The following is a 17,940-nucleotide window of genomic DNA, read 5'->3' on the forward strand; positions in this document are numbered from 1 at the left end:
GAACTGGGGTGTGTTAACGTGGACTGATGAAATGGAAACCATGTTTGAAAAATCAATTAGTTTTTTTTATTGTTGTATCCTGCAGATTATTGTAAGGCCAAACCAGCTGATGTGGACTTTCAGAAGACCTTTGATAAGGTGTACACAAGAGATTATTTAAAAGAAAACTCAGAGTATGCAGATTGTATGAAATTGGATGTAATATACTGGACTGAGAATTGGTTAATGGAGAAAATTAGAAGAATTAGAATAAACAGATCATTCTTGGGTTGGCACACACAAAATGCAGGAACTCAGCAGGTCAGGCAGCATCTATGGAAGGAAATAAACAGTCAACGTTTTGGGTCAAGACCGTTCATCAGGACTGGAAAGGAAGAGAGCAGAATCCAGAATAAGAAAGTTGGGGGAGGGGGAAGAGCACAGGTGATAGGTGAGTCCAGGTGAGGGGGAAAGGTAGGTGGGTGGGGGAGGGAGGAATGAAAGGGAGTCATGTAAGAAGCTGAGAGGTGATAGGCAGAAGAGGCAAAGGGCTGAAGAAGAAGGAATCCGGTAGGGGAGGACTGTAGACTATGGAATAAAGGGAAGGAGATGGGGAAAATATGGGCAGGTCATGAGGGCGGGGGAGGGGAAAGGGAAGGAGTGAGGGGACCACAGGAATGAGGGAAAACAAAGGAGGGGGGGAAGGGGGATAAAAAGAGGGGGGGAAGGGGGGAGGGGTTACCAGAAGTTAGAGAAATCGATGTTGAGGCCATTAGATTGGAGACTACCAAGGTGGAATATGAGGTATTGTTCCTCCAACCTGCGTCTGGCCTCAACATGGCAGTGAAAGAGGCCATAAATAGACATGTCAGTATGGGAGTGGGATGTAGAATTGAAGTGGCTGGCCACCGGGAGATCCTTGCTTTTGCGGCTGACAAGGTGGTCACTCAATCTGCGTCAGGTCTCACTGATATAAAAGAGACTGCGCTGGGAGCACCCTTGGATTCACGGGTGAAAACGGTGCCTCACCTAAAAGGACTCTCTAGGGCCCTGAATAGTGGTGAGGGAGGAGGTGTAGGGACAGGTGTAGCACTTTGTACAGTTGCAGGGATAAGTGCCGGGAGGGTCATCAGTGTGGAGGGACAAGTGGACAAGGGAGAAAGTGGTCCCTGTGGAAAGCTGAGAGGGGGTGGAGGGGAAGATGTGCCTGGTGGTAGGATCCCATTGGAGGTGGCGGGAGCTGCGGAGAATGATGTGTTGGATGCGAAGGCTCGTGGGGTGGAAGGTGAGGAGAAAGGAAGGGCAACTCTGTTCCTGTTATGTTCGGGGGAGCGGATGGGTGAAGGCAGACATACGGGGAATGGAGGAGATGTGGCTGAGGGCTGCATTGATGGTGGTGGAAGGGCAACCCCGTTTACTGAAGAAAGTGTACATCTCTGATGTCCTAGAATGGAAAACCTCATCATGGGTATAGATGAGGCGGAGGTGGAGGAACTGGGAGAAGGGGATGGCATCCTTGCAAGTGACAGGGTGGGAAGAGGTGTAGTCAAGGTAACTGTGGGAATCAGTGGGTTTGTAAAAGATGTCTGTGGTTAATTTGTCTCCAGAGATGGAGACAGAAAGATCCAGAAATGGGAGAGAGGTATCAGAGATGGACCAAGTAAATTTGAGGGCCAGCTGGAAGTTGGAGGCAAAATTGATGAAATTGATGAGCTCAGCATCGGTGCAGGAAGCAGCACCAATGCAGTCGTCAATGTAGCAGAGAAAGACTCAGGCACCTCTGACTGGTGGGGAGCCACAGTAGTGGGCCCCACTGTTCACAATCTCGATCAGTGATTTGGATGAGGTGGTCAAGTGTAGAAAAGAAAAGGGATACTTGTGATATCAGGAGCACAGTGATGGCTATTTGGATTGGAAAAATCAGTCCTGAGGTAAAAAATCAGTAATGGTTTTATTGAATGCTGAGCAGGAGCAAGGGCTGAATAGTCCACTCCTGCTTCTGTTTCTTATGTTCTTGTGAATAAATTCCAAAAAAGGGAAAAAGAAATGCAGCATTTTCTGGATACAGCAGTGTGTGGGACTAATTAGCTTGTTCCTTCAGTTGTCAGAAGCACAATGTTCTGAATGGACCCTTCTATGTCGAATAATCATATTATTGCCTGGCTGAAATAATTTAACTCAGCATAGAAGGAGTTCATAGCTGGGACATTACTGGCCGGTAGTGCCTTTGTAAATTAATTCAAATGAAGCATATTTTCACTGTCACAATGATTAAATGCAACTTTCCACGTGCCAAGAATATGCTGAAGCCGACTGTCTTTCTGCGATGCAAGTGTTATTTCTCAAAGTGGAGCAAGGAAAAAAAGAAGCATTAGATGAATTCGCTTATCTTGATGTGACTTGAATGACAAATATTTTTTGGCAAGCCTCCAAATGCAATGAATAGATAACCTGACTAGTTACCAGAGATAACAATGATTAGCAAAGAGCGAGGCAGGTGACTTACTGGATAAGAAATGGCATTGATCTTTCAAATACTCTTCCCTTGATTTGTATTAATTCCATTGTCTTTGATGCAAAAAAAATGTTTTTTCATGAATATATCTGACTTCAAATTGTTAAGAGATATTTTAATTGACCACGTTTAAAAAGCATGACCTTAACTCCAGTCCTTCGTACTCAGTTGGTTGATCATCAGTGGCTTCAGGGCAAGGGAAAAGAAAAATCAGCCAGACTTCCACTCCTAACCAACAAGCAAAGGCCTCTGCAGAAAGTGTGCAGGTTAGGATGAATCTTGGCACTTTGGTATTTGTTCTGAATGTGGATGGGAAGTCTGTTTAGTGCATGGCTTCAGATATCTGCAGAAGGGTTCCTACTTTTTCTGACTTAAAATAAATAATTTAGTCTTAGGTTTGGAATACAAATTTGCCAATTTCAGAGGAAGTTTGAGTCAGAAAGTGCTGGAGGAATAGCTGAAGAGAGAATTTGATGAGGAGGAAGGATACCAAGTCATTGAGAAACAGCAATTAATGAAGCAAATAGATTGTTAAATTTACTTTTATATATGACAGTAAACATTTCTGAAATGATGCAGTCCTCCAGCTAGATCACACAATTGCCTAGATATTGTACACATTTGCACCTGTTTTTTTTTCAATGTATGTAAAAAAGTAAAATTCACCTTCTTTGAAGTGTTTACACTACGTCCAACAGAAATCCTGCACATTAGGAAATTAGACTGGGCATTTCCGGACTTAATTCACTCTCAAGGTTTCATTTACCCATCACTTTTCTTGAATGTGATGACATTGTCAATGTTTTAATCAATGAACCACAGAAACTCACCATTAAACAAGGAATACATCATATTGAGAAGGAGGAACCATATGTGATTTAAAATTTCCTCCTGAGAATTTTATGTTTATTTTAAAAATATTATCCTGTGAAATTTTTATCAAAATAAAACCAGTGCCAGCAAGCCTCTATGAAGATCAAGGCTCCTATGACCTGTTAACTGTAGTTCACAGACCCATTGCTCGGTTGACCTAATGCTGCCACTGATTGCAACGTGGTCCCAATCTCCACAATCATGGGAGACCACCAGTCCTGCTCCATGGTCTGGGATGGTCACCCCAAATGGAGACCCATGCACCATTACCCATCTATAAAGTGAGTCGTCCTGTTTCTCCCCTCCCCCTCAATGTGGAGATATTTCTTCAGAAGCACTGACCAACTGATCAGCATGCAAATGATGTGGCAGCTGCAGGTCAGCTGGGTGGTGGGGAAACCAATACAAAGATTTCATAAAGCAAACATGTACCAAGTTCATGATTTTTTTAATGACTTCTGATTTGGCATGAACACTGCACCCATTTAGCACATTACAAATACCTAGGGTTTAGTCTTTAGGCAACCATGTCCACATTAGTCAGCAAGACACCCACACTAACACAAAAGGTCAGCTTCATCAGAATGATCACCAGGAAAACTTGTTCTTCAACTTTGAATGAAGGTGACTGAGAAATTCGAGCCTTTGTTACCTGGCTGTTACATTGAAGATAATACATGTCTTTCTGGATGGTGAAATATACAACATATTTTATGAATGGTGTCAATGTATAATGATAATGATATTTTTCAATCAGTTATTTTCTTATAAATTGTATTGTAATAAAATCAATTCTACATTCTAAATATTCTAATTATTGATGAAATAACAGCTGTATCTCAGTCACATAACATTTCCAACAATATAGGTACCAATAATCTGCTTAACAAGGTGCATATTTTTTGGTATTAAGTTAGCTTTCATTAAGCCAGCACCAATTCCTCTGAACCTTTCAGAACTATAGAAGAGTCTTAAATTCATCCTTGTTGTAGCACTAAAGGTGATATATTATAGTGATAATGTGTTGTATTCTTGTTCTGATATTCGTTCCACTTAATTCAATGAAATGCATTTTACAGGCAGGGTATAACTCAACCCACTGATGCTCCTATATAGCGTTTCGAAGCAAATTTCCCTTGTTGAGACAACTTCAGAATATTAAGTAGGGATGCTTCAGTAGCTCCCAACTTGTGGTAAAGAGCTCTTCAGAGATTTGATGCTTTCATTCCATCTCCAAATTCTAGTGCTGTGAAGTAAAATAACAATGTGATATTGTACAATGGAGGTCAAACTTAATATGAAAGTATCCCATGTCTTAACATATATAAGTATTTATCAACATACATTTTTTAGAGGAAAGAAAACATCAGAGGGGATTGGTATTAGGCCACATTATGGGTTTTGTTGAAGTTTCAAATATCACAATTCCTGTGGTGCACGAATTAACAAGGGCATACTTAATAGTTGCTGCTAAGAGATGTTGGATAGTGAGCAAGAAAGGAAACCTTGGCTTATTTCATTTTTCTAACGAAGGGAAAATTAGCCCACCAACCTCTAGACCATTGGCAATCAAGTATTGACCATGAATCAAACCCTGGAACTTTATTATCATAATGATTTGCTACCACCCTGGAAATTCACTTTGGTAAAAGTAGCCTTCAATTTATGTATTTATATAGCAGTGTGTAATTCCAAAGTTACCAAATATTCTTTGACTTTAAATTAGTTTATTTTCCTACATTTTCCAATTGAGTCTACTTACCTGATAGGCTTCTGCCATCTTAGTTATTGTTAAAGTCACGTCACATACTCATTGAGCCAGCTCTTCCAGAACATCCATGCCAACCAGCGTGGCCACCCACTGACCCTCTTGCCCACATTCATCTGGTCCAGTTATGGAAGATTCTGTACAGAATCGGGGGGTGGGGCACTGATGAGACAGATGGCACAGTTTTGCCTCATGTCATAGCCTGCAATTGATTTGAATTGTTTTATGTGTCTCTGACACTTAAATTGTTTTGAAAAAAATTTAATATGAGATTAAGTGACACACATCAAAAAACACTTAAAGATAATCAAACTAAAGTAAAATAATTGAAAACAAAATAACTTACACATTGCACCTTAGTCTGCAAACCAAGAATCGCTTGTGAAATAAAATGGGTTTGCAATCTGAATCCATGTCTAACCTGACACAGGAACAGAAGCAATTCCCCAATGCAATGCTGCAAAATCTCTGAAGGACCAAACCTCACTGCTGTAGTCTACATGGATATCCATAACTTTTTACTGTTTGAATGAGTAAACATTGGTGGTTCCCTTCAGAAAAATTCACCAGAAAAATTCACCCCATCATTTCTCTGAAGTTAAACGATCACTCTCCTCCACGCTCTTTTGGCACTACAGTCGTGTTCTGCATCAGCTACTGAAATTACATGACCAATTCTATTGTATTACATTGCCTTAATGTTCTTTGTTTTTTCCTGTCGTCAGCCTTTCCATATACTAATAACCCATTGACTCCAATGTTGCAGCATACAATTCTTCAATCCATAATCAGTTCCCTTGCATTTCTTTGTGGACCTTGTCATGAGCTGGTCTTCATTTTAATGTATTTCTGTCACCTTGCAATTCAAACGCTAGTAATCATTTGCTACCGGAACTCTTCAGAAGGCCAGTTTCGTCATTCATATAATGCCACCACCACCTGTAGCCCTTTCGCATTCTGCAGTAAATTTTCTGCCTATTGACTATGAATGAGTTGTTAATTTAAAATAGTCTCCTATCACCAGCCTAACTTAAAAGCTAGACAGATTTTATTCATCTTGTTAAATGCTATTTTTGTACTTTCAGTTCTGTTTAATATCCTTCTTATTTCAATCATTATTAGATGGCCCGATTGAATGTCAACTTGATCGAGTTCATATTTTCACATTCCTCAATTTATTGTGTAGATATTTATTTGTCCACACATCCACAATAAATCTACAGATTTAGATTTTTAAAGTGGATCTGCAGATGATTCAGAGTAACATCAATATTCAGCATATGGTAAAATGACAAACTAAATCATGAACAGAATTAGTTGATATCCAATCTTGAGTTTTAAAATCTGAAGGTCAGAGAAATGAGATTGAAGTGAAAGGGATAAAGTTTCCCTTTATATGGGATATTAACTATGATGCTAATTCAGAATATTCAGTAGATAAATTGCCATTCCATCGTGGTGCAAAACCAGCTGTGCTGGAACCACATGAATGTAATCAGATTTGGGTAAACAAGCTGATTTAAATCACTAATCAGTCTATACCCTAAAGAAGCTCTGTAATCTGATTAACTTGATCTGAACTGCTTACTGTCTCTCACCCTAGCCATCAATGCATTTTCTACTTCTGTAATATAAGGCAGTTTTTGAAATTGGATACTTATTGCCTTTAAATTACATTCCACTTTCTGCTCTCTCTTTCATTTAGAAACCAACTATCACATTCATTCCAAGCTGCATTAAATGCATTCCAGTTATTCTTATAAACTTAAAAAACTCTAGATCCATCCAGAACCTGTGTGATTGAGTCAGTAAGTCAGTTTATATAGGGATAACTCTTTAGGCAAAATTGTGTACAGAAAAAAGTTGATGCTATTTGAAAGGCCTAAGAGCACATGGGCTATTCAGCCCCTTGAGTCTGTTTTGCCATTTAATTCAATTTTTATACCTTTGTCCCTTTAGCAATAATCTACCAATTTCAGATTTTAAAATAACAATTATATTAAAATAACAATTGACTGTTGTCTGCAAAAGATGATTACAGACATCTAGTACTGTTTACACATACAATTGTTATTCACCATTCCTTGAGGACCCAACTCTAATTTTAGTCCTTACCCCCTTGTTCTAGGGTCCCGCCCAGAAGAGATAGTACCTCTCCATTAACCGTATCCTTTCCCTTTTAGTAGCTTGAAAATTGATCAACTCATACTTTAATCTTCTAAATTCCACAAGATGCAACCATTATTTGTGTAATCCCTTTTTTGAAATTAATCCTTGTAACCCAGGCAAATCCATCCTGCACTCCATCCAAGGCCAATATACCCTTCCTGTTGGTCAGAATTTTTAACGATATACAAATGTGGTATCACCAAATTTTTACCTGGTTGAAAGATAATTTGTGTCCCCTTATATTCAAATCCACCAGATAGGAAAGATAGCATTCTATTTGCCTTTTTGACTATCTTTTCTTATCCATGTTATTCCAATAGTGCATATTCTTGAACTTCTGTCTCTTTGAACATCAAATGTTGCAATCTTTATACAATCTAGAAAGTATTTATTTTCAAAGTATAGGTGACCCTATTTCTGCTTACGTTGAATTGCCACAACTTGGCCCCAAAATTAAATCTGTTAATATTTCTGTAATTTTATGCCCCCATCCAAAATGCTCACAAAGTTATTTATCTCTGTTTCATTAACACGTTTAGACAGCAGGCTTTCTATCATAATCTAACATCCTCAAAGAAAGTGAATATTTGAAATCTCAAACAGATCCTTGTGAAACACAATTAATCACATTCTGCCATTAAAGATCATGTCTGTTATCTCACTAATTAAACGGAAAATCATAGATACACCCCATTCAACATTACCCACTATGCACATGACCGTTTCAGTCATTAGTCCACCATTGTGGGCTTCAGCAGTGCAAAGACTTTGGGATCTACTGGATCAGCAGTAAACATTTTCCTTCACAGGCTGTGAAGCATAGAAAGGAAAATATGCTGTTCCTTACTGATACCAGGTCTACATTGTTGGGAGTGGGGAAAGATTGCCATCATTTGGAAGCCCACTTGATAACTAAAGGGTGTGTTTAGGGGTAATCAGCACTCAGACATGAGCATCAAAGGAACAGAACAAGGAACAATTGAAAGTATTGAAGCTGTAACGATCAGAGAATGGGTCTTGGTGGTCAGAGGTAGTCAAGGGGAGGGGATGGTACAGTTGGGTGGGAGGAGCACAAAGGAAAGAAGCTGCTTTCTTGGGACCCTAGTCAGGGGCAATGTAACTTAAATCTAGTTGTTCCAGGAGTGACAAATGATGGCCATTCTTTGATTCAACATGGACTAATTTACCCATGATACTCCAATAGGAGGGTTGCACAGGAATGGCATGTCTAATGCAAATATCACCAGGAAGTTCATGGTCAAATTTCCAGAGAGCTGCAAAACAAACTGGAAATGGTTGTAATGCATTTCATTCTGAGGAAAGTCCATTGTCTGATGTAGCACTGAAATAAACAAAACTATGTTATGAAATTTATAAGTATCCCTATCTCCCCTACCACTCAGCCAGTTTCCTAAACAGGTAATAAATTTTCTTCTATTCCTTGAGTTTCAACATTTTCAGAGAATCTGTTATGAGGAATTTTAATGAAATGTCTTCAAGAAACTTATATAAATAGCATACATATTCATTTCTCTACCCATGACATTAATTATTTTTTTCAAAAATCCAAATCAAATTGCTAAGCATAGGCTACCTTCCCCAAATCCAAACTGGCTCTCTGTAAATTGTTGAAATTTTTCAAAGTGTTCAATCACTCTGTCCTTAGTTATAGACTTTAATAATTTCCTGACAACGGATGTTCAGTGAACTGATTTGTATTTTGTTGATCTCTCTCCCTCAATGTTCTTAAATTAGCAGAGTGATGTGCACAATTTTCCAATCTGAACAAATGGTTCCTGGATTGAGAAGATATTGAAAAATTATAGTTAGTATGAATACAAAGTTCTCACCCATTCCCCTTATAATATTAGGAGAAAACAATTCAGTCCTGGTAGCTTATAGTGCCATTATTTTCTTTGAAACCTTTACTTCACGTGCATGATTTTTGTTAATTCATTATGGATGTTTGTCATGCTATCGCCTTCCTCTGAATACTGATGCAACATAATTATTCAGTATGTGCACTATTTCCCAACTTTCATTTACCGTCTTACTATTTTAAGATGTCCGTTTTACTCCTGATCACCATGAAATAATTTTAAAACATTGTGTTGACTTTAAAATCCCTTATAAGTTTATGTTAATATTTTCCCCTCTGATAATCTGTTTTAGCATGTTTTGTTGCTCCTTGTCTCTCTCCTGATTGCCAGGATCCACTGTAGATTTTGCAATTTTGCATGGTTTTTCCTTTAGTTTTATGTTGTCCCTCACCTCTTTACATATTCATGACTGTTTTATTTTTGGGAAATAGTCTGGTTTCATTAAACTACTGCTGTATCACATCAAATTCATTTTTGAGCACCACACATGCAAATCTTAAAACTGGAACATTTAGTTCCTAGTCATGACCAACTCGGTAATACTCCCCATACCCTTCAAAATGAAATGCAATTCAACTGTTCAAGGAAAATTAATTTGCCAATGTTATATAAGTAAGGTATTAGGCAGTAAAGTTAGTCAACCTTCCTGAATCTAGGATCTGAATAGCTTGAATTTAACAATGTTATGATTGTTTTAAAGTAAATGATTGCACATTTCAGACTGCTAATGAAAAGTGCCTCATTGACCATAGCTAAGTTAAATATAGACGGCCTTTTTATTGGTTGTAGGACATAATGCTGCAAAAAAAATCACGAAAGTAGTTGGAAAAATCAGGGGATGGGAGCTGGGTAACACTAGTACATGTTATCATTAAAAAGGAGGAAGTATTAAATGCCTTAGCAGTCTTAAAGATTGATAAATAACCAGGGTTTGATGAGGCTGCTATGGGAGGCAAAGAAAAAGATTGCTGGAGCCCTGACGTAGACTTTTAAATCATCCCTGGCCACAAGTGAGGTCCCAGATGAATGGAGGACAGCAGATATGGTACACTTATTCACAAAGGCAAGCAGGGATATGCCAAGTAATTACAGGGCTGTGAATCTAACATCAGTAGCAGGGAAGTTACTGGAAAAAATTCTGAGGGGCAAGGTTAATCCACTCTGGGAAAGACTGGGATTAATCAAAGATAGTCAGCATGCTTTTGCTAGAGGGAGATCCTATCTGACCAATTTGAGAGAATCTATTATGAAGGCAATGTGGTTGATGTTGTCTACATGGACTTCAGTAAGGCACTCGACAACGGACTCTGGTCCTAAAGGTTAGAACCTATGGGATTCAAGGCAAGTTGACATCTTGGATACAAAATTGGTTTGATAATGGGAGGCAGATGGTGATGTTGGAGAGTTGGTTTTATTATTGGAAGCCAGTGACCAGTGGTGTACCAAAAGGATCAGTGCTGGGGCCATTACCATTTGCTAGATACATTACTGATTTGAATATGAATGTAGAAGATCTGATTAGTAAGTTTACAGATAACAAAAAAATCAGTAGTTTTAAAAATTGATAGTGAGGAGGATAGTCATAGGCTGTAGGATTATATTGATCAGTTGGTAAAATGGGCAAAGTGATGGCAGATGGAACTTAATCCTGATGTGTGAGATGAGGCCCTTGGGAGCACTATTGAGGGTAGGACATAGACATTGAATGATGGGGCCCAAGGGAATATTGAGGAACAGAGGGATTACAATATATAAGTCCAACAATCCCTGAACGTGGTAGCACATGTAAGCAAGATGGTAAAGAAGGCATGTTCACCAGGCTATTAGAACATCAGAGCTAGGAGGTTAGGGCACAATGTTGGTTAGGCATGGCTGGAATACTGTATTCAGTTCTGGTCACCACTCTGTAGGAAACATGAGATTGTACTGGAAATGATGCAGAGAAGATCCTCCAGCATGTTGCCTGGAATAAAACATTTCAGTTAATAGGAGAGACTAGGTGGGCAAGTTTTACTTTCCTTGGCTGTGGGGGTATAGATAGACTAGGTAGTGGGAAACTTTTCCTTGTAATGGAGATACCCAAGACTAGAAGTCATAAGTTTAAGGTAAGGAGTATGAGGATTAGACAATATCTGAGGAAAAATCTTTGACCCCAAGGGATGATTGGAATGATTACAACTACCTGAGTGGATGGTGAAAGCAGGTACTCTAACAACCTAGTTATCTAGTCAAGCACTTGAATTGCCAAGGCATAATCAATTATGGACCAAGTGCTTGTAGATGGGATTAGTATGGACTTGGTAGTTGGCATGAACATCAAGGGTTGAAGATCCTATTTCAATGCTGTATGACTATAACACTGTGACTCCACTGCAGAATTTCAAAATGATTCTGACACTCCCTGGTGTACTTACTCCAATCTGTCTTTAAGTGAAAATGCCCCATTAAACCTTTGTAAACTTTTCTGCATGTTTGTCTATTCTCTGTACTAATACATTCTACCACTAGTGCCAATATATAACTCTGACTGCAGACTTGAATGATCTTTGATTTATTAATTCTACCTGTGAAATCTTGTGTCCTTCTTGCCATGATATATCTGCTCTTATTTTTAAATTGTTCATCTTTAATCATTTTCTATTCCTCACTCTCTACTTTCCTGCAGATCCTAAAACCTGGTATGTTTCGTTCCCAATCATGACCAACTTTGTAAAACCATTCAAAATGAAATGTAATTCAACCATTCAGAAGAAAAATCCACCATTTACCATTGCTAAATAAAAAAGAAATTGGATAGTAAAGTTGTTGATTTTAACAGTTAATTGATAGAGTAAATTATTACACTTTGTAGGTGCGCCTCGAATGGCCAACTGACCTGGCAGTCAATCCCATCGATAATTCTCTCTACGTGCTTGACAACAACATTGTGCTACAGGTTTTGGAAACTAGTCGTGTACGAATTGTTGCAGGCCGGCCTATCCACTGCCAGGTACCAGGCATCAACCATTATCTCCTGAGCAAGATGGCCATTCACTCCACTCTGGAGTCAGCCAGAGCCATTGCTGTTTCTCACAGTGGGGTACTGTACATAGCAGAGACAGATGAGAGGAAGATCAACCGCATACAGCAAGTGACTACCAATGGCGAGATCTTCATTTTTGCTGGCACATCAACGGAATGTGACTGCAAGATTGACCCCAACTGCAACTGCTTCTCAGGTAATGATGGATTTAGTTGTATTATGTAGAAAACAACTGAAAAATCCAAGAATAACATATATATATTATATTGTGACAATGCAGCACAGAAACTGGTCATCAGGTCCAAAAGGTTAATGCTGGTTATTAAGCTCATGAGTCACATGATCTTCAGTCATACTGTAGTTAAATGATTTGATTTACTGAGAAGTGCTTTCCATTTGACTAGCTTTGACTGTTGGGACTTTCCAATTTGGGAAAGGATTGTCTAGTAATTTTGACAATTGAAAGCAAAGCTACACAATTTCAAAAACATTTGTGACAAGTATTAGAAATATACCTTAGTGTTTCATCCATCCAACATGTCAAAATTGGAAATATTCTTTAATTTAGTTTCGAATGCATTCTACAAGTTGTCTGTTTCAGCACATATTTTTCACCAGTTGAGGTTGTGACTGCACTTTCAAATATTATTGAAGTGTTCACTGTTGCACCTGATTAAGTTCAGTAATTTTACAGTCTGGTACCAATCCTGAGGGCCTGAGTAATATTCACAATGTTACAAATGACTGCATGTTTTAATATTTAAGAGAGCGTAGAAGAGAGTAGGACTGAAGAAGACATTTGTGATTCTCACTCCCAAGTCTCATTGTTTTTACTTCGTAGTAATGCTGCAATCACCATTGAATCCATTGGATCATGTGCTGAACACTGTCTCTGAAAGCAGTTTATGAACTTACAATCTTATGAATTTGGAGCAGGAATGAGCCACTCGGCCTCTCCAGCCTGCTCCACCATTTAATAAGATCATCGCTGAACTTACTGTGACCTGAAGTCTCATTCCCATATATTCATAGTAACCTGTCACCTCCACTTATTTTTCAAGTATCTATCTAGCACTTAAAAAAAACATAGATTCTGCTTCTGCAAACCTTTGAGGATGAGAGTTGCAAAATTTCATGACTCTCTGAGAGAAAAACTTTCACCTCATCGTTGTCTTAAATGAGCAACCCCTGATTTCAGTCCCAGGACTAAAAAAAATCAGATCTTGGATGCTGTCAGAAGTGCAATGATTGATATTGCACAGACAACAGTATTCCTATACATGGGTATCAAATACTCATCCAAGCACTCATGGAATATGACTGGTAAAATCTTTTGATGATCAATGGGCACTTTTAAGGTAGTGAGGAAAAAGCTCCTGTAGAACACATTTGGGAATAAATGATATGCCAAATTAATTCCAGTAAAAATCCAATGATACAAGTTGCCTTCATGTTGTTGAGGGCACAGATGTTTGCATGACTAATGCCTGTTGGAAGTTGTGCATTTTCAGCAGATTGTACAGCAATCAGCATGCAATGCTGATAAGACGTCTGCGCTGTCATCCAGGACCTCAGAACTCCAGCCTTTGTCCTCTCTCACTGTTGCACTCATTCAGCAGCAAGAAGGACTCCTCACCATTGTCACTTAAAAGGGTCATCAGACAGTGAGACTCAGAATCAGGTTTATTATCACTGACATGTGTCATAAAATTTGTTGTTTTGAGGCAGCAATACAGTACAAAGACATAAAAATTACCATAAGTAACAAAAATAAATAAATAGTGCAAGAAAGGGATAACGAGGTTGTGTTCATGGGTTCATGAACCATTCAGAAATCTGATGGCAGAGGGGAAGAAGCTGTTCCTAAAACACTGAGCCTTCAGGCTCCTGTACCTCCTCCCCAGTGGTAGTAACACAAAGAGGGCATGTCCCAGATGGTGAGGGTCCTTAATGATGGATACCGCCTTCTTGAGGCACCGCCTCTTGAAGATGCCCTTGATGGCAAGGAGAGTTGTGCCCATGATGGAGCTGGCTGAGTCTACAACCCTCTGCAGCCTCCAAGGTGGTCACTGATTAGGTTGCTAAAATTATCCACAGTGTGTAAAATCTACAAAGAATGGTGTGCCATATGATTATCTTGACTTCGACAGCTCTGTGCAAACTAGTTGCTCCCAAAATTGGGTGTATTACAGCATGACTGTGAGAAAGAAGAGAGCCTGCAGAAAAGTCAAGCTCATATAGAAATGGCCACATTTACCCAGGGTACTGGGGAGCCATTCTCTTCCCCAAAGCTTAGTAATGTGTGAGACATCAATCTGGATGTTATCACTGAAATCTGCACTGGCAGAATGGCAGTGCTATGATCACAAATATTCTCATCCAATTTGATCTTCATAGAGCCATTCCCTTGGGTTGGCATCCTAGTAATCCTATTAATATATTTGGAGGACTGGTTGCTGGCCTGTTGTCACATCCAGCAAATCCCTTTGAACACCAGTATCCATAGAAACGACAGAAGTAGTCTTAGTTTCTTTGACCACAACCCACTGCAGTACCCAGACATTCAGACCTTGATTGATTTCTGCTTGTTTTGCAGCAGAAGCTGGGAAACCAAGTTTCACAACACATAGCTGGATTCTCGAGTGATATTGCCTGCCATTTCTATGCAGGCATTGACAGGCTCCAAGCTCCACACAACAGCCTATGAAAGTCAGATGCCATATGACATACATATGCCTTGACACTGCATGAATTCTTTCTCTTTGTCCTGCCAGTTTATTAAACATTTCATTGTGGATACCCACCTGCCTCTCTGCTGTAAACTGCACTCGGGCAATCTGAGACCTCTGTAGCAGAACTTGTGTGTGACCGCATACTCTGGGGAACTGGCACTCAGACAACCTTCCACCCATTACCTGGCTATATTACTATCTTGCAAAGTGCCTTGCTGTATGTCAATCTCTGTAACATCTAAATTATGCAGAGTATCATTATTTTAGCTGGTGATTGCAAGCATTAAATTAATGATGTGTTTTCCCCTTCAGTCACTTCTTGCTCCTCCCACTCCAGCTTCTAGTTCTTGGGTATCTGAAAGACATAAGTTTTGGGTTTTGATTGAAAGAGTTGGGGGGTAGTCTAAGGTACAGGCTGACCTCATCACATCAATGAATACTTAAGTACGGTGATCACTCTACTCCATGGGAGTTAACGTGATGTAGCTGTACTTGTCCTCCCCCAGTTAGCACTTGTTGCCTGCAATTATGTGCCCCCTTGTCATTGAAGAGAGAGGGAACTGTGTCAATGGATGTCTCACAATGCATTGAATTGTTCTCACCTTGTCCCAATGCAGTTGAATGGTGTGACTGTGATGGTTGACTAGCTAGTGAAGTGTATAAACTGTGAGGTATGGGAGTGCAGTGAGCACAATGACAAGTGTGGAACGATGCACTGGAGCATACTGCTGTTTGGGATGACCCTGATGGAAAAAATTGTTGACAATTGATAGAAATGAGCAGTTCCCAGGCAAGTGATGTGACTGACATTTGAAAATGGTTTCACTGACCTTAACCAGTCAATGAAACCGGGGCATCATTCAACTGAAATGCTTGGTAGATGGCTCCTTGTATTGAACGTCAAACCTCGGGATAGCTGCAAAATGGTGGCTTTGTCAGTGTTGCCTGCACCTAACAAATTTATAGTGTGTGCACGGGAGCAGGGTGGGGGAGTGAGTTCCGCACATTTATGCTATGTTGCACTTCCTCCACAAGGGTCTTCAAAGCTGTGGAGGGTGTAGAGGAAAGATGTGGAGGCTTTGGAGAGGGTACAGAAGAGGTTTCAGATGCTGCATTAGAGGGCATGTGCGATGAGGAGAGGTTGGACAAACTTGGGTTGTCTTCTCTGGAGTAATGGAGGCTGAGGGGAGACTAGATAGAAGTTTATAAGATTATGAGAGGCAGAGATAGAGCAGACAGCCAGTATTTTTTTCCCAAGGTTGAAATGTCTAATACTAGAGGGCATGCATTTAAAGTGAGAGGGGGTAAGTTTAAAGGAAATGTGCAGGGCAAGTTTTTCACACAGAGAGTGCTGGGTGCCTGGAATGTGTTGCCAGGGCTGGCAAATACGATAGAGGTGTTTAAGAGGCTCTTAGATAGACAGATGAATATGCAGAGAATGGAGTGATATGGACATTGTGTAGGTAGCAGGGACTAGTTTAGTTAGGTGTTTAATTACTGGTTTAACTAGTTTGGCACAACATCATGGGCCAAAGGGCTTGTTCCTGTGCTGTACTGTTCTATGTTCTATGTTAAAGCTGAGTTGCTGAGCCTGCTGTACCACCTGTTATCCCATTCATCAATGTTTCCCAATTAAAATTATTCTCACAGTACCTCCTGGTACCTGCAGCAGCTACAATGCAGAGGATTTATGTAATGCAAGCCAGCTTTAAGTGGAGTTAGCTACTCAGAATATTGGGCAAACTGCTTAGGCAATGAGCTAGTGAATAACAAGAGTGGCAAAATTGGAAAGATGCCTGGATTGAAAGTAGTGGATGTGGGTTAATCACACATCATCTAAATTTAATTCTGAGGAATTTTTCCCACAAATGTATTAATGACACTGATTAAACAACTGACTTTTAGTTCGGGAGTAATTTATTCATGCTGTTCTCGATGTTGGGGGAGGAAGGAGCTTGATGTTCCCCAGTACCACTTCATGTAAACAAAGAGATTGCTTGATCGGCTTTGCCTATCAATGCACATACTCTGTCATTAACATTCCTTGCAGCAATGTGCTCGAAGGTTTAATAACCTAAAACTGTGAATTCAAGCGAATTGACTGAAATGTCCATTATGAGAATGATGATTTTGCTATAAATCATATTGTAAAAACTGCTAAAATGAACAGATGTTATGTGGATGTCCATTAAGATTTTTTAGTCAAAATCAGCACACATTATTCTTTATTGTTTTTGTCAACATTTTAAGTTTATGTTAATTTTCTTTCCACTTATCTTTTTCCCCTTCTTATCCTTGTGAATGATTCCTTGGGCAAGTGTAGGGGTCTCCGAGCCATGTGTCCACTTCTTGTGTATGATTCTGGAGAGTGAGTGTTGGAGCACCTTGAGGCTGATGTAGCCAAGCACAAACCTGTGATTAGTATACATGCAGACTGATTTGCAACTGGGTTGGCTAGCCAACTATCGAGACTGAGAATTGTGGTTGATATTTCCTTCCCTAATATCTTAAATAGAGGCTCTAGGTTCCCAGGTTTGTTAACTGGCCGGTGCTGAGTTAACTGATCTCAGCTTGCATGCAGAAGATGGATTGGGCATTGCTCTGGGCGGTGCAGGACAGAATGAGTTGATGGAGGGAAGGAGAAGGAGATGAAAGGGAAGGTCTAACTCAAATCCTGTCCAGTGGGCCCCCTTCAGTAAAGACCTGGTGGTGGGCAAAAAGTGAAAAAGGCATTGCATTCAACAATCCTGCTCTCCCCTTGAGAAGCCTGTCAGCACATCTTAGGAAGGTTGCTGGTGGAGTGAAATGCTAGAAGATTAGCTAGAGATTAGAACAAGAAGTGAGCAAGGGTTTGTACCATCAAAAGGTCAAAATTGAAGCAAAATAGTTTTCAAAATCAAATATGAGTGTACCTTAAGATGCAGAGCTGAGGTTTGTTATAAATGAATGACATGAAGCTGTCAAAACTTGGACAGTTTCATTGTACTCCTGGCGAAATTCAA

At 39.7% G+C, this 17,940-nt stretch overlaps 1 protein-coding gene across 9 annotated transcripts in view; it reads left to right on the forward strand.

Annotated features, from left to right (window-relative positions):
* Nucleotides 1–17,940, forward strand: part of tenm1 (teneurin transmembrane protein 1) — a 1,611,625-nt gene that overhangs the window by 1,515,412 nt on the left and 78,273 nt on the right. For all 9 annotated transcript variants that reach the window (XM_052021038.1, XM_052021037.1, XM_052021042.1 and 6 more), the window contains one exon: nucleotides 12,036–12,402. In XM_052021038.1, the coding sequence (XP_051876998.1) occupies nucleotides 12,036–12,402 (367 nt within the window). The remainder of the gene's footprint in view (nucleotides 1–12,035; nucleotides 12,403–17,940) is intronic.

Source organism: Pristis pectinata, chromosome 8, assembly GCF_009764475.1.
Source record: "Pristis pectinata isolate sPriPec2 chromosome 8, sPriPec2.1.pri, whole genome shotgun sequence".
In the NCBI taxonomy this organism is placed as follows: Eukaryota; Metazoa; Chordata; class Chondrichthyes; order Rhinopristiformes; family Pristidae; genus Pristis; species Pristis pectinata.